The following is a 17,559-nucleotide window of genomic DNA, read 5'->3' as shown; positions in this document are numbered from 1 at the left end:
CTCTGGAACTCCCTCCCCCATGACCTCCGCAACACACACTCACTCCCACACTTCAAATCTAAACTCAAAACTCATCTGTTTAGAAAGGCCTTCTCACCCTGACCACTGTGACCATAACTGCTCTGTCTTTTAATCTATATTTGCTTTAATCTATATTTGTTTTTAAATGTATTTTTAATAATTTTACATTGTTTCAATTTGTATTGTGTACGTATGTATGTACGGCGACCTTGAGAGCCTTGAAAGGCGCCTAACAAATAAAATGTATTATTATTATTAAGACATTTTTAAAAAGTACTGTTATTTTATCTTTTCCATGTTATGCTTGACTTATTTCCTTGTGCTGCAAGCTTGTAGCAGGATTTTATTTATACGACACGCATGAATATACAATGCTCTTAAAGATAAGATTTGGATTTTAAATTCTATAAACATGACCTGATTTATTCTTCATTGGGCATTTTATAATTTGCCCTCTCTCTAGATATGAATCATCACTACCTAAACCCCAGGATCTGCAGTCAATCATTAATCAGTGCTAGTGCAGCCTCTGCAGTTCAGTGAATGAATTCTGGAGGTTCTGAGCTTTCACATGAGGCCTGTCCATATACTGAGAATGAGAATGTATCTGTCCTCTGCAGGCTAAGGCTCTGACAATCCAGGTTCAGTTGTAATTGTAATACCTTTTTTTTTTTTTTTTTTAAAAAAGAATGAGTCTATATCATTTCCTGAGATATGGTCAGGAATTTTACTACTAGTAAATAAATCACAGTGTTTAATCTTCTTATATTATTTGAGTATAATGAGATATGTTAGATGCAGGGAAGGGAAATTGGCATTGCAGTTATAATGAACTCCACTACTTCACTTTACATAAACTAACAAAGCCCAGAATAAATGACTGCCGTTTCAACATGACATTCTATTTGACTATCCTCTCATCTACTAAGCAAAGCAGTGCTAAGGACAAACATGGGCTAAAGAAAACGGCCTATGTTTACCTTAGGAGCAGGAGTACTGGGCTGCTGATAGCCACACAGAAACTGAGCAGAGAGAGAGAAAAAAAGAGAGATAGACATAAAGATCATAAAGGGAGAGAGAGATATTACAGAGAGAGAGCAAGAAAGAGAGAGAGAAGAGAAAGCAGAGCGGGAAGGCATTAGTGAGATTTTCTGGAAAAACTAGGGGCAAAGCATGTGCTTATATATACATGCCTAGGTGATTTTAAAGTGGCATTTTCTTAAAGTGGGGGTATTGTGCAAAATTGACCTTTTGGAGCTTTCTGCCATGTTATAACAATGTTCATCAAAAACATGCCTTAAAAGGTTTTCAATGCCATCCATGTATATTTGAGTAATCTTGCAATCTCTCCCGGGCCTTGTTCAAATCCTCCTTATGGTTAGCAATACAATCCTGTCCAATGCTAAGTCCACAAGCCTACGTCACCCTGTGCTTTCACACAACCATTTTTCATAAATATACAAGGGCAGGATAGAAAACAATACTCTACAACTTCACAAATCTGATGCAATGTGCAATAGTTTCATTAGTGGGATGCACGCTGATTGTGTTGTGATAGTGCACTGAAGGGGGAGTGACTTAGCACAGAGAGCAAAGGGAAAGGACACTCAGAGCATCAAAAACAAAAGTGAAACTTATAAAACATGTTAATAGGTTGTTTTCAGCAAATATAGCATTTTCAAAGCATAAGCTTAAGCTAAAGTATACTTTATTTCTGCCCTTGTGAAGGAAATTCATACTCTCATCCTTCCCATCCACTCCCATCCTTCAACCAATGCCTCCTGGGCACCTCCCTGGGCAGGTGTGGGCATATCCCACCGTGAGGGAGGCCCCGGGGAACACGTAGGACACTCTGGAGGAATTGTCTCTCAACTGGCCTGGGAAAGCCTCAAGATCCACCTAGAAGAGTTCGAGGAAGTGTGTGTGGAAAGGGAAGTCTATACATAGGCTTGTGGGCTGAGCATTGCACAGAATCTTGCTGCTAACCATAAGGTAGGTTTGAATAGGGTCCGGAAGAGAGCGATAAATTACTCAAACATGCAAGGATGACATCTAAAACCTCTTCAAGAATGTTTTTGATGAGGGATTGTTATGACATGGTATGAAGCTCCATAAAGTAAATTTAGCATAATATGCTATTTTTAATTTCACCCAATATGTCACTTCTGCCCTTGATGATGATCAAGGGTGATACTGAGTCCTTTAGTTTATCACTAATAGCGCAAATCATTTTGTTCCAGCCTCACCATGGCTACATCAGCTTGGAAGATCTGCTTGATGAACTTGTTCCTGGAGGAGTGGACCAGCTGAATGATATCTGTGTGGAGGCTGTCACGATTTTTCTCCAGAAACCCTGAACACACAACATGAGGGTCATCTTTGAGTTCACATCATGTTTATCTCTGACAAACTCACAAACAGATTGTTGTTATTATAATTATGTACAGATAATAATGGTCCTCTTATAACTGGAAGGTTGGTGGTTGAATGGCCTTTGTCTACCACTTTCCCAATGCCCAATCCCCTCTGACCTTGGAGCTTATCAGGGTTGGTTGGGCCTGGGGCCAGGTGCTACAGTGGATCAGCAGTGGCTCTAGTCTGGTGCATACTGTTGTAGGCAAAACATTTCATCTAGTATGTGAGTGATTTGTGGTGGTTGGAGGGGTCTAAGTCTTTTTACACCTGTCTGCTCTCCTTTTTACACCTGTCTGCTCTCCTTGTTAGCTTTTTGTAAGGCTAACATAAAGCATGCTAATCGTGCACTTCCTGATTATCGGACTGTAAATCACAGTGGACTTATTCTGACCTCAAGAGCTGCTTATACAATATATCTGCCCAAGTACCATCAACATTTTATGAGGCAAATATTAAACCTTATACAAATGGGCGCAGCCATGTTGGCTTTTCTACATGATACAAATTGTGGTTCTGAAATGTTACATGAGTTTCCAAGTAGGAATTCCGAGATGAAAGGATGCTCCAGTTTGAGAGAATCCAACTTCTGAGGACAACTGTAATGCAGTATAAGTCTATTGTTAGACTTATGCTTGACATTCAGGGGCACCGTAGATATCTTCTTCCTGATTAAACCACATTGTCCAAAGCAGAGACCACAAATAAGTTGGCAGTGTACCTTTGGTCTCGTAGTAGACCACCCCGGCAAAGTGCTGGACCCCGAACTGGGTCTCGTAGCTGTTCTTGGGAGGGATGTAGTATGAGTTGTGCTTGTGCTGAGAGTTGAGTTTGTACAGCATGGTTGCGTCTGTGCCCTTTAAAACAAACATTAAAATGAGATAATTCATCTTCAAGTACAACATGCTATTTACTCTCACAACACGAAATAGAGCATCTTGCGGTTTACTGACAGTATGGCTCTGTAAGAAATGAACGCAGCATTTGTAATAGCTGAGCAGTCCTGCGGAGATACACTTTACTGTCCCTGAAGGAAAACTTGTCAGAACATCATCTCCAGACCTTAAACTATGGCTGGTCAGGACTGCCTTACCTTGGTGAATATTTTGAACTCTTGGTTGAAACTGGAGTGCCTGGGGGAAACAAATTCCACATAGGAAGGTCCAGGTGGCCTGGGAATTGAACCCATTTTTACAGGTCTATACCAGAGGTTCTCGAAGTGCTATTATAGTCTATTATAATCGTTCCATTTTTAGTCTAAGCTAGGGCCAAACCATATCTGCAATTGGACTTGGTCATTGCTACAATTGTTCTTTCCATGACATGGTATGATTCTCTCTTCGGGTGTGAGAGGTCCTGGGTTCAAATCCCGGATGAGCCTTTCACCGAAGTTTAGGCTCACTTTGTAAATGCCAGGGTTTCCTTGGGCAAAGTTTGATAACTTGTGTTCAAGGAGCACTTGTTGCATACCAGCAAGTAAATAAAAGGTAATACATTGTGGCTTGTTGGTCTAGGGGTATGATTCTCACTTTGGGTGTGAGAGGTCCCGGGTTCAAATCCTGGACAAGCCCTCAATGGAAGTTTAAGGCTTGTTTTGTAAGTTCCATGAATTGACATTTTGCACTATTGGATCTTAAGAAGGTTCTATGTAGTGCTTCAAGAATCCCTGCATGGAATTTTAGGCCTAGTTGCCAGTTTCCTTGGGCAAGGCTTAATGCTTTCTTTGCCTGAAAAAAGCACTTATCAAGTCCCAGCCAGAACAGATAATTCAATAGTACTCTTTAGAACAGGTTCTGAGTTTAAAAAGAGAACTTTTAACAGGCTAGTGTGGCTCGTTGGTCTAGGGGTATGATTCTCGCTTCGGGTGTGAGAGGTCCCGGGTTCAAATCCCGGACGAGCCCTTCACTGAGGTTTCCTTGGGCAAAGGTTGAGCTGTTGGATATTAAGAAGGTTCTATGTAGTGCTTCAAGAATCCCTGCATGGAATTTTAGGCCTAGTTGCCAGTTTCCTTGGGCAAGGCTTAATGCTTTCTTTGCCTGAAAAAAGCACTTATCAAGTCCCAGCCAGAACAGATAATTCAATAGTACTCTTTAGAACAGGTTCTGAGTTTAAAAAGAGAACTTTTAACAGGCTAGTGTGGCTCGTTGGTCTAGGGGTATGATTCTCGCTTCGGGTGTGAGAGGTCCCGGGTTCAAATCCCGGACGAGCCCTCTATGGAAGTTTAGGCTTGCTTTGTAAGTTCCATGAATTGACATTTTGCACGATTGGATCTTAAGAAGGTTCTATGTAGTGCTTCAAGAATCCCTGCACGGAATTTTAGGCTTACTTGCCAGTTTTCTTGGGCAAGGTTTAATGCTTTCTTTGCCTGAAAAAAGCACTTACCAAGTCTCAGCCAGAACAGATAATTCAATGGTACTTCAATAGTACTTAATAGAGTTTAAAAAGAGAACTTTGAGCAGGCCAGTGTGGCTCGTTGGTCTAGGGGTATGATTCTCGCTTCGGGTGTGAGAGGTCCCGGGTTCAAATCCCGGACGAGCCCTTCACTGAGGTTTCCTTGGGCAAAGGTTGATCTGTTGGATCTTAAGAAGGTTCTATGTAGTGCTACTCATTACTAAGTCCCTCTTAGAATTTTTTTTTCTCACACCCATTTCCTCTTTTTGCATTTTGAAGCACTACTTAGAACCTTCTTAAGATCCAGCAATGCAAAATGTGAATTCTTGCATTTTTCAACTGGTCTTAAAATTTTGATCAGGAGTATATTTTGGATACATGTATATACATGTATATATAAACAGACATAGCTAATATGCTAGCCGCCACATTCCATATAGGAAGTGAGCATGGGCGTGAAGTGAGCATGAGGTCTGGCTCCAATTAATTTTCTTTTGAAAAATGGTGGCCTCCCTCTGTAACTGCTGCTCTGTAACTACCTTAAAATGTTTGTTTGATCTTGTTTTTATATTTTTTATTTTGCTATGTTGTCCCTATATCAAGATATGAGCATTAATTACACACCAATCAGTCGCCTTCTTTCCCCAAAGTCACTGCTGCTAGTGTTTGCAACAGGTTGATTTACACAGCCTTGTTGCTAGGCTGCCAAAACAGTGGTGTACAGGGGAAGGGGCATGTACCTTGAAAAAACTGGCTCCTGATTGGCTCTTTGGTTTAGCGCTCAGATTTCCAAATATGGTTCCCTCAATTGGCTTAATTTAGTTGCAACCGAACACTACGGGTGACGTCACACTCCCTCAGTTCACTTATATTATACAGTCTAAAGTCTAAATAAAGCAAATATTAGAACTGCAGAGGATGTCACGTACCACCTGAAAGAGTTTGTGCATGTACCACCATTTTAGAAACACAGCTCCATACTATATCTTAAGACTTTATCAGTAATCTAATCTTCAAAACAACAATTACAACATCCTCTTGCAGTCTCTCTAGCTGTTGCTGTGGTCTGAGAGCAGCAGTACCTTGGGGAACTTGCTCTCCTCATCAATGAGTGAGATGATGTTGAGGGGCTTGATGGCAATCATGTCTAGCGCCTCCTGGTTGTCGCTGAACTCGATGTGCTGCCAGCTGATGTCCTCCAGGTTGTACTCCTCCTGCTCCAGCTTAAACACGTGACGCACGAAGAACTGTTGCAGGCTCTCATTGGCAAAGTTAATGCACAGCTGCTCAAAACTGCACAGGAAAGATAAGGAGAAGAAAATGTATTTGTCATATACAAGTTAAAGGCCTGTACCAGATTTTTTGTCCATGTATCTGAGCAAACTTTGTCATATCCCAGTGCACATATATTGCATAAGCAGCTTTTGAAGTCAACTACCTCCAGCGGTCCGCAGCGGTTTGATCCAATATGGCCGACTTACTGTACGGTTTAGAGCAGGGTCATAATATCATTTTTGCCATGTCCTGACATGTTCGATTTCTTTGGTGCAAGTTTCAGATTTTTCTGTGTCAGGCTCCTATTGGCCCCATGAAAATCAAAGTTCGAGATGGTGCTACTGAGTCGTCTTTCATTATTTTTTTCTGGGTTTTCACTCAAAATTAGAGCTCATTAAATTCTAATTTTTGATACCGATAACTGGCATGTCAGGTCGTGTTTACTACTCAATTTTTGCCATTTTCTGGGCTCAGAACGCTGTTTTAATTAGTCCCTCACTGGGACATTGTCCCATGCTCAGGCCTATAATATTAATTCCTCACCAAAAGCTGACTTGATCTTGTGATAAACTGCTGTATTTCCAGTGATGTAATTTATATGTTGAGCCACCTATTTTTCATCTTGAGGCCATATATATATATATATATATATATATATATATATATATATATATATATATATATATATATGTATATATATATATACCAGAAGTAATTTTGTGTATATTCTAGCTTTAGCTTTAGCCATGTCTCACAGCGCCACAAACTTCTAGAATTACTAAATATCTGTTTGTGATTCGCTGAGATCTGCCTTATGATTAAAAGTATATTGCAGATACGATTTAGAATTTATTCATTAAGTAAATATTAGTTACTTGGGGTGACGTCTGTCGGTCATGTAGTAAAGCCCTGCCCCTGGACCCAGAGCCGTGCATAGAGCATGAAAACACACCTTGTCTGGAGGGAGTCGCACCAAACAGACCTGCTCTAAGGCATAAGTGAGGGATAAATTTGGACCACTGCAAACCATTTAAAATGAACTAAACAGTAAAATCAGGTACAGCTCCTTAACACTATTATTGGTGAGTGATGTGATGTGTACCTGTTCACAGTGAAGTTCTCAAAGCCAAAGATATCCAGCAGACCTATAGATCTGCGCATCACGCTGCTCTCACAGGACGGGGGTCTGAAAATCGCTGCATTGATTTTGTCCACGATCCACACAAACAGACGGCCGTAAATACCCTGAACAATATGAGACAGAGGTCAAAACTGAGTATTATATTTTACTTACATAGGCCTTTGCCCACCAGCCGAGATTATGACATAATCAAATTCTCTCAAATTCTGACCCAGATTTCTCTCTCAAATTCAGAATCAGACTTCGCACATGTGTCTTTCATTTAGGTTGCTAGTTTCAGTGCTGAAATCCACTTAGTTTAAACCTTAAAGGATTGTCTCTGATCTGAAGTGTCACTAACTAAACCCTAGCACCTGCAGCCAATCATTAATCAGTGCTAGTGCAGCCTCTACAGCTCAGTGAGTGAATTCTGGAGGTTCTGAGTTTTCACATGAGGCATGGCCTGTATGTGAAAAACTTGTATGTTGCAACCCAGCTCCAGTTGTGATAGAAGCTTTTACTGTTTTACAAAAGGTTCTACAAACAACAATGCCAAAACACATGAGATAAGTTGCAGCACATTGAAATAACTAGCCCACATGATGTTTCATGCTATTGCTGGACTATTATGTTTTTATTAGTATTCTTGTGTCTTTCAGCAGGGCACCTTGACGAAGGCGTCCCTCACGTCCAGCCCCTGTGCCATGTTGAGTGGGGTACACACGCTCTCTCCACGGGTGATCAAGGTGCGCGTGGTTAGACACAGCATCACATCTTTGGGCTCCACCTGCAGGCCACACACAGTGATGCACATCACAAACATGGATGGAATACATAGCACAGGAATCACAGCATTTTATTATTTAGTTCTGATTTTGGTATGGCTTCAGTTTGTCCATACTCACCTCCAACAGAGCCGCAGCTGTGCTCAGGTCTGGGGAGTGTACCACCACACAGGCATCCAGGTTATCAAAGGTGCGAGCTGGAAACAAAGGACACAGAAGCTTGAGGTACAGCATGTGTAGCAGTATTACAAAAAACAGAATGATTTTATTTATTTATTAATTGTTTATTTGAATAGAGACAAATAAAACAAACATAACATTACAAACCCTAGGAAAAGTCAAGAATAATCTATATCGCTCCCAAGTTCTGCACATACAATTTAAGTAAAACATAAACTCAAGATGACATTAAAGAGGGGGCGTTACACTTTTACGGGGTATTAATTATTAACACATAGACAAACAATACAGTAATCTAATGCAGGTATCACACTGGTCTTGTTCACATGCACACAAAAACCTGATTATTAACTGATTTCTGGAGCTTAAAGACAATTTAAATGACGTGCAATCAGACTGTATAATAAATGGACATAGCTAACATGCTAGCTGCCACATTTATTTAGGGTGACATGTCTGTGAAGTGGTTCTTTCAAGCTCTGGTTGCAATTGACTTCTACTGAAAAACCATCGCCCCACTCTTCATAACTGCTGCTGATCCTGGGCTTTTATTTCATATTTTTTCTCTAAATTAAGATATGAACATTAATAACTGTCTAGCACTCCAAAAATCTCATAATTCAGATTGTGCATAAAACCACAACCACTGTTTAAAGCCTAAGCATATTTATAACACTAGTCTTTAGAAGAGCTTTTAACAGTTCAGAACTCACAAAAATGGGATTATTTGTTAAAAAACAAACAAACAATAAATACAGTGAATTTATCAAGAGAATCAAATATTAAAAATAAATGAATGAATGAATAATTGAATTAGATTGACAGCTAAAAGCGGCCTGTAGTACCTTCAAATCGGAGGTTGCCCATGTGCAGGATGGCGGCTAACAGTTTGGAGATCTCCCAGTTCTCTGTGTGGGTGAACATCAGGACCTTCATGGCCGACTGGATACTGGAGTAGTCCGCCAGGTCGTTGCGGCCCTCACACTCTGTGCATCTCCCCTGAACCACACAACAGGACACACTATGCAGCAGGGACTATTTTCTCAAGAACAGCATGGACCAGAGTGAAGATGAGGCTGTAATCGACGACATTCTTGATGGACTAAAGATTTGCCCTATGTATTAGTTATGTAAATAGCAAAATATCTTGATGATCTGAATAAACATTTTACCCAAAGTGCACTGAAAATACATAAAATGTTCTAGCAAATTGCACATTTGTATATTAAAAAAATAGTATGAACAAAATTCACTCCCAATTCTCCTGCTTACTCACCCCCATCTTTTTCTGCCATGGCACACCTTTAGTTGAAAACAGACAGCCTACTACACCTACTAAACTATTACCAAACCACATATAAAATTTTATAAAAATATATTTGTGCCATTGATTCTTTACATTTGATAATGGTGCTTTTGGTTTGTTTTGTGGATGAGAACTTTTACCCCGGAACACTGCTGAAAATCAAGGGACTTTGTGACTAAGGCTTAAAACCCTAAAGATGAGTATTCTCAGTTTGGTTCAAATGCTGTAGAGCCAATGGTGCAGCCTCCCATCCAAGTGCTAACCAGGCTTGACCCTGCTTAGCTTCAGAGGACTGGCTTTCCACAGGTGGTTTGGCCAACTAAGTTTTAGCTATATGGTGATCAGAAGGCCTCTAAAGTGATATTTGTATGTAAAATATAAATATGCATTCTTTGTTAAGAGAAGTGAAAGTGCATTTTTATTTATTTATACTGTGTAATCAGCTGTACATTGGTGAACATTGCAACAGGGAGTATAACAGCCTTGACAGTGAGAGTGTTTGGCCTACCATCGTGAGGTAGCAGTAGTCTGTGGCCAGGCCCAGTCCCAGCTTGGCCTTCTGCTCTGGGGCCATCCCCCTCAGCATGCAGTAGAACACATGGTAGTTCCTCTCATCCGCAGCCTGGTACACACACAACATTAAAGTGTATATGACGGGTTTTCATGTTTTTCTAATTCTGACTTAGTTTGGTGAGTAGTAGTAATTATGTCAGTTAAGTGGCAGTTTGTGGGAAAAGAGGGAAAAGAGATAGAAAATTACAAAAATACAGAAAGTAGCGCTGAGTTTTATGTCATCAATATGTAAAATTTCATGCTGCCCATGTTCAACCAGGAAGTAAAATTAGAATCTTCACCAAATTCTTGTGAAATCTTAAATATTATGATAATGTTAACTATGTTTTAGTGAAATATGCGGTCGCCTCTCACCTGCCTGCACACGCGTGACTTCTCCAGGAGGTACTGCTCGATCCTTGCCCCCTCGATGGCTCCTCTCTTGTTGAAGTAGATGTCGATGTACTTCCCGAAGCGACTGGAGTTATCATTGCGAATGGTCTTTGCGTTACCAAAGGCTAAATGGACAAAATAAATAAATTATTCCCCCCCATAGGAAAATTCATTCTCTTCATTTGACCCATCCTTCAATGTCACTGGGGCTCCTCATCATTTATTCATTTGCAATATTAACCATAGATGCTTTTGTGCAAACATTACAATCTTTCTAAGAACTAATTACTAAATAACTGCTGAAAAAACCTTAAGCTGGGAAGAGCATCCATGCTTAATTCCTATCTGGAACGTGGTGGCAGGTTAACTATGTTCATTTTTATATGCAGTCTACTAACATGTGGCTCGTAAACTAGAGTGTTATGTTTTTAAAGAATATCACATTGATGACTTCCATGTAAGACTTCTATCTTCAGTGTATGTGTGGTGCTTGTGACTGACCCTCCAGGATGGGTGTGGCCTCCAGGACCTGCTGCTCGATCCAGGAGTGCTGTCCACTGATGGCTGCCAGAAACTGTAGAATCAGCTTAGTGCTCTCAGTCTTTCCTGCTCCAGACTCCCCACTGCCACACAAACACATGTCAAGTCAGATACATTTATACTAGATACAAATGTCTTTGAAGGTAAAGTATGGAAACTTTTAATTTATAGAAGCCATATTGTGCTTATGTCTGCTATATAGTTATAATCTATATTTAAAAAGACTTTACAGTACGCCATAACAAAGTCTCGTTCTCTCCTATGTGAATCCTAAATGTATTACAATTAAGAAGAAAAAAATTGGAATGAAGTAAGTACAAACTGTATGGTAAAAACTGCTAAATAAGAAATACATTCAGACTGTCTAATCTATACATTTTATATCTTCTTGGGTAATTAACTACTGACAGGGTCACCTTTTTTCATCCAAGCAGGCACTTTTTTTTCCACTAAGAATTATGGGAAACAACTACTTGGCACTATCCCAGACACATGGCTCTCTGACATGGTGCATTTTCAAGTGCGAGTAAAGTAGGCAGAGATTGAAGAATGATATGCAAACAAACCACATAAGACTATCTCAGACAGTAAACAATAGGTGTGTTAGTTTCAATGTAGCTAGTTCCTCCCTTCAGACACACAGCGAATCGTCTTCACTCCTACAACTTTTTATCCAGCTGACAGATTTAAAACTTTTCTTTTACTTTGGATCATACCTTGACAAGCACCATATGAGCAGGGGCGGTGTAACAGACCTGATTATGCAGCACTGGTCCTTGTTGGTCCGCTGCATGTTGAAGTAACAGTTGTCTGCGATGGCAAAGATGTGGGGGGGCATCTCTCCAATCTTCTTGTTGGTGTAAAGGCGGATGTGCTCGGCCGTGTAGATGGGCAGCACTTGGTACGGGTTCACCGCCACCAGGATGGAGCCTGTGTACGTCTGTGGAATAGACATACAGAGGTCAGCTGGTACCGGAAATGTGTGTTGTCATTAATTAATAAGAAGACATTTAATCCAGTTTTTATTGTAATTAGATCAATTATATTTTGTACTATGGTAATTAGTTCAGTTGTATTGCAAATTCATGCCCACAATTTACCCAGTTTGTTCCCATGAATTAGTCAAATAGTTCCTACAAATGAAGGAATCAAGTGTGATGCATTATAAGGCTCCCATATAATATAATCAATATAACTAAGACGTTTTACTTGTCAGAATGAGATGGCAGCCCAAATGGTCTCATATAAAGTCATATAAAGCGCACTCTCAGTTGTTTGTGATAAGCACTGCCTAAAAATAGCTTTGTTCCTCACATTTATTGAATGAAGAGTGTCGGGCTTCAGCGAGCTCATTGATATGACTGAATGATATCCTTCTCCACAGGCTACTTCATTTAACAACCATTTTACAACTTGAATATACAACATGTAGGCCTATATTTGTTTTGCTGCCATTTCTGTCCAGTTCTTGTAGTCCATTGATCTGTTTCGCCGAACGTGGAAGCCTTTCAGTGCATAATCCTTCATTTCTTCATCTGTGGGAAGGATTTGCCTAATTCGCAGAACAAATTGGGAAATTTGTGGGTGTGAATGCCATTTTCTTACAAATGTCATTGGACTGGTTTATTACGAAACAACATTTTAACATAAAGCTCTATTTAGTATATAAAAAAAATTAAATCTACTGTAAGTAATATAATTAGTAATACTAATAATAGTTATAGAATGTATGTGCTGATTATTCAACAGGATTAAAGGTCCAAATTTGAAACAGTTGTAGAATAATGATAATAATTTGTTCCTGTAATAAAAAAAAACCCAAACAAAACAAAACAAAGGATAATCATTGTGGATCATTGTGGAAATATTCATAAGGAAGACAGTTAGTAAATAAAATGTATTAAATTAAAGCACGAATACCAGAATATTATACTCACCCTACCACCACAATTTGTCTAAAAGGAAACACATTATTATGATATAGTAGATATAAAGTACGCATGAATGTACCACTGACAGTTGACATCTATTGAGCAAACTTTCCACAAAATTGTATCGTTAAAAGGGCGGGACAAGACCCAATTTTCACGACACAAGATGAGACACGAGATTGGGGCAACAAGAACGAGACATGATGAGATCTTGAAATAATTTTGAATAAATGGTGCCGTTCAGTTTACAAATGTGACCTCAAGTCTTTGAAATGTATTTTACTGAATTGAGGATGGACCACAAACTGACTAAAAATAAATCATACCTGATGGAGCAGTGTGAGAAATACAAATGGTATCAAGTAATACTCAAGGTATCTGAAAACTACTCTTAAGTAAAACTTTATGAAAAAGTTACTCAAGTAAATATACTTGAATAAATATAGCTAAATGAGTACTATCCACTTCTTCAGTCAATCACTATGTTTACATGCATGTTACATGTTAACTGATCTGACCTCCGTGTGTGCTAAACAACCAAATTCAGATTCAGTCTTTGCCTGGGCTACGAGGTGTTCAGGGGCTTGTTAGCATAAGCACAAAAACCATAACAGCTATAATTACTAATATAAACAGGTATCATACATCTAACCACACTTTTTGCTGAAATAGATAAACAGCATCTCATTTACGTTGAGCATTTGATTTTCAGATATGCTACAAACTGCGTTACTCATAAGTTATTTGTTCTCCATAGCACAAATAGGCATTGAAGCTCTGGTAAGTTTCATTTTCACTTTAATATAGCGGACCAAAACAAAACAGCATGTGCCCTGTTGAGAGGCCGTAGTCATTTCTGCTGATCTCAAACGAGTGAGTAATCATCCGAACACATGTCTGCCTCTCTGATCTAATGTAAATCAGAGTGTGCTGTTATATGCAGCAGGTTTCTCCAGATGTGTTTTTGGGATCTTTGAGATTTCATTCACGACAGGTCAGTCATAGTTCCCAGGTTTACATGTATTTTGATAAGTTGGTTTACATTTGACCAGGCCAGTTATTCAGTTTTCTGTCGTGCATGTAAACATAGTGAGTGTAGTAGATACAGATAAATAGCAAAGGAGCGTCCTGTGGTGCTTACATAGATGACCCTCTCGTTGTACCGGATGAGCAGGTTGCGGAGGATACCAGCCTCGTTCAGGTCTCCCAGCCTGATCATGTCCTCTACCCCATGGATGGAGGTGGGGTGCATGGGCTTGATGTTGGTGGCATTCTGAGGGGAGATCCAGTGCTCCTGGGACAGAGTGACAAGTGAAACATACTCTACAATACACCACCAGTCAAAAGTCAATCAAAACTATAAATGAGCACATGGAATGTAGTAAACAAGTAAACTCAAAATAACTCAATGACTCTTTTAGATTTTTTTAAATTGCCATCTTTTACTTTGGTTACTGGTTTACACTTTTGGCATTTCATGACCCTGACATGACACAACTGTGAAGTGAAAACCAATTTAGGAAACGTCATCATAAAGCTCACTGAGAGAATTTAAAGTGTTTGCCGCACTATCGACACAGCACATGGTGGCTACTTTAATATAAGATATAAAAAAATGTAGCTCATCGTTTAAAATTTTTTCTTTGCTACATAACTCCATATATCTTGCTTCATTTAGTTTATGTCTAAAATGTAGAAAGAAGTAGACATAAAAAAAACACTGAATAAGAAGGTATGTTGAGTACATTTTGTTTTTCCCTAGAACAGAAATATTCTAGAAGCAGCTCTTAAGGTCAAAATTAAAGCACAATGACCTGTCACCATTTAATTACAAAGCATGTTATCCTTTCAGAATCAGGAAGGGCCCTGTTAGCATGCTAGTTGTTGTTAATTGCACTACTGTACGTGTCTGCAGATGGTTAGGCTGGGGTTTGGCTGCAGTGAATTGTGTTCTATAGATACTAATAAAGTAATAGTAAAAGTAACAGTAAAATAGCACTAGTAGTATAGAAAGCAGTAGTAATACCTGTAGTACAAGTAGTAGGAATAGTTACTGTAATATTACCAAGAATAGTACTACTAGTAACAGTAACAGTAAGAGTGAAAGTGGCAATATGGATTGGTGCTTATGAGCTGACTGAAGACAACATTAGAGGGTACTGTGCACAGACCTGTCCCTCATCGTCCAGTACTTGGATCTGTCTGGAGTCACACAGTTTGACCACAGCCCCCACCGGCACATGGAACTCCCGGCCAGTCTGCAGGTCCAACCACACATAGTCCCCCTGCAACACACCACAGCCACATTTCAATATTTCACTATTGCACCATTTCAACAGGTATCCACAGTTCAAACACCTGCAGCCAGGTATTTGTAATCAGAAACAACTAAAAGTCTAAAAGTATGTGTGTGCTGTCTCCAGAGGCCACTACTATTTAAAGTACTGTGTGACATCACACAACCAATAGAATCAAATAGAGCTACTAAACTGGACAGGACCTGTGAACTGATGAAAAGAGTGAAGGGGAGGAAGGGCGGGGTCTGGAGGTATAAGGAACCGTGTGATTGGTCTAAAAGGTATTCACACTGTAGCCAGGCATTTATAATCAGAAACATTTAGCTGTAATCAGGGCAAATTTACCCAGTTTGCAATAGAGTTGCCAATATGATTTATTCTTTATTACAAAAACATTGAACATGATGAGTAAGTTGTTTATGTTAAGATTTGGTGTTTTGGTTCTCAAGATGATTATCCATTAAGAGAGCAGAATATGGGTAGTACAGTGAGTGAATTGTGGAGGTTCTGAGCTTTCACATGAGGCCTGTCCATAGACTGAGAATGATAAAAACTTGTATGTGTCGTCTATCTGCAGGTTAAGGCACTGACAACACAGATTCAGTTGTGATTGTAGTATATATTTTAAAACAGGCTACATACAGTTACAGTTATGGAACAACATAATAAACTGCTGGGTCACAAGTGGCAAATACATTTATCACACAATGAACTTTTGAGTAGACCTGTCACGATAACAAATTTTGAAGTACGATATATTGCTCCAGAGAACTATTGCAATGAACAATATTATTGAAACTACTTCATGCTACTAATTAAGATTTTAATAAAAGATAATTTCATTAAAACACATGAGCAGACTAATTCACCCCTCCACAGTTCAGATCTTATGGTATTACAACAAAAATACCCCAAATCACCATATTTTTGCAAAGAAAAGGCACTCACAATAAATATTGAGGCCCAAAATATATTGTTTTAGTTTCATATACTGAATGATAAGTATATAATAATTATTATGACAGTTTAGTATTTAACATTTTATGACACAATCCCAGTCTCCATAGGCTAAGATTATATGCTCCACTCAGGTGTCCACTATCTGCACACATTCAGCCTCCACTAATACTCTTTATTCTAACAACCGCTGAACCCTCTAGTGATGTCCAAACCCTCTCAATGATTTATTCCATATACAGTAGTTTGGAAGCAATAAGCCACCATGTCCTTATCAGTATGTAAATATAAATGATTAAATGTAAATGTGGAGGTGAGAGGGTATTTTGCGCCGCTGACCTGCTGCAGAATGACCATGGTTCAGCCAAAAGTGGACTCCAGCACAGGCGACTTCTGTCCAGGGCTCTGCAACAGGAGAGACATGCTTTAGGAACACAGTTAACACACGTCACATCTCTCTGGTTTGGAATCCTGTATCATCATGTTTTAGACGGTAAAGGGAAGAGTGAATGAATGTGAGAACACATGCTTTAAGTTCATATAAACGGGTTATGGGCTGTGTCACAACATGGTTAAGTGGAACTAAACACCAAATCAACCTTAACTGCTACTAAACTTTGTATATTGTGTTTCAATCCTATTGTCTACTGTTCCTAGATGTTTTTTGACATTTTTACTTCAAATTAATGTGGTAGTATGAATGAGCAGGTCATGGTAGTTTGTAAAGATATAAAAGAGGACCCCAAGATATAAAAGCTCAAGGCAGACTTTGTGCAGCCTCTGGCCTCTTGTACTTTTGCACGGTCGGTCTGGGTGGTTCTTCTTGTACTGGGCGCTTTGACTGTACTCAGAGTCTCGCAGGAGCACACATAAAATGATTGTTTATATAATTTAACATGACTGATATTTGACTGGTCCGGACATTGGATGTATAAAGAAGTGGAAGCTGTGACATCACCCATAGTGTTTGGCTCCAGTCAAATGAAACCCATCCAGATTAGCAGTTAGGGGTGAATTTTAAGCCAAATAGCATATTAGGAATTCCGACCACGAGTATAATACCAACAAAAGAGTGAATCTGGAGAGGAGCATGAATCATATCCCCATGAATTGGAGCCGGAAGCGTGCCCTTGCTCACTTCCTATTTAGCAGGTTATCTATGTCCATATTTATATATTATACATACAGTCTATGGTCTTGACGCAAGTTTCCCTGTAGTGCCATGGGTCCTGGGAGCACGACACAGCACAGTGCCTGGTGTTCACTATAGATTTAGCTATTGGCTCCGAAGGCCCAGTGTAATGGTGTCCCTGAGCCTTGTTGAGGTAGATCTCGAGTAATGGTACATTATGTGTTCTACAGCTGGGTACAAGGTTTTTATTCTGCACTCTTCTGTTTT

The 17,559-nt window shown here is 39.5% G+C and overlaps 1 protein-coding gene and 4 non-coding genes across 5 annotated transcripts in view; 4 read left to right on the top strand and 1 right to left on the bottom strand.

The window, feature by feature from the left end:
- Positions 1–17,559, bottom strand: part of myo7ab (myosin VIIAb) — a 54,354-nt gene that overhangs the window by 31,594 nt on the left and 5,201 nt on the right. The window contains exons 2-15 of the mRNA XM_055226358.1: positions 16,500–16,565; positions 15,078–15,191; positions 14,048–14,200; positions 11,731–11,915; positions 10,937–11,058; positions 10,418–10,560; positions 9,999–10,112; positions 9,030–9,183; positions 8,125–8,201; positions 7,887–8,006; positions 7,202–7,344; positions 5,907–6,117; positions 3,155–3,290; positions 2,268–2,374 (exon numbers count right to left, since the gene is read on the bottom strand). Of these exons, the coding sequence (XP_055082333.1) occupies positions 2,268–2,374; positions 3,155–3,290; positions 5,907–6,117; positions 7,202–7,344; positions 7,887–8,006; positions 8,125–8,201; positions 9,030–9,183; positions 9,999–10,112; positions 10,418–10,560; positions 10,937–11,058; positions 11,731–11,915; positions 14,048–14,200; positions 15,078–15,191; positions 16,500–16,517 (1,797 nt within the window). The 5' untranslated portion in view covers positions 16,518–16,565. The remainder of the gene's footprint in view (positions 1–2,267; positions 2,375–3,154; positions 3,291–5,906; positions 6,118–7,201; positions 7,345–7,886; positions 8,007–8,124; positions 8,202–9,029; positions 9,184–9,998; positions 10,113–10,417; positions 10,561–10,936; positions 11,059–11,730; positions 11,916–14,047; positions 14,201–15,077; positions 15,192–16,499; positions 16,566–17,559) is intronic.
- On the top strand, positions 3,933–4,004 carry trnap-ugg (transfer RNA proline (anticodon UGG)). Its single transcript has one exon. It is a non-coding gene; the product is annotated as a tRNA-Pro (tRNA).
- On the top strand, positions 4,263–4,334 carry trnap-cgg (transfer RNA proline (anticodon CGG)). The gene has a single exon. It is a non-coding gene; the product is annotated as a tRNA-Pro (tRNA).
- On the top strand, positions 4,572–4,643 carry trnap-cgg (transfer RNA proline (anticodon CGG)). Its single transcript has one exon. It is a non-coding gene; the product is annotated as a tRNA-Pro (tRNA).
- Positions 4,901–4,972, top strand: trnap-cgg (transfer RNA proline (anticodon CGG)). The gene has a single exon. It is a non-coding gene; the product is annotated as a tRNA-Pro (tRNA).

The sequence above is a fragment of the Periophthalmus magnuspinnatus genome, chromosome 14, assembly GCF_009829125.3.
Source record: "Periophthalmus magnuspinnatus isolate fPerMag1 chromosome 14, fPerMag1.2.pri, whole genome shotgun sequence".
NCBI lineage: Eukaryota > Metazoa > Chordata > Actinopteri > Gobiiformes > Gobiidae > Periophthalmus > Periophthalmus magnuspinnatus.
The sequence above is the reverse complement of the archived record's forward strand: the minus strand, read 5'-3'. Positions and strand labels throughout refer to the sequence as shown.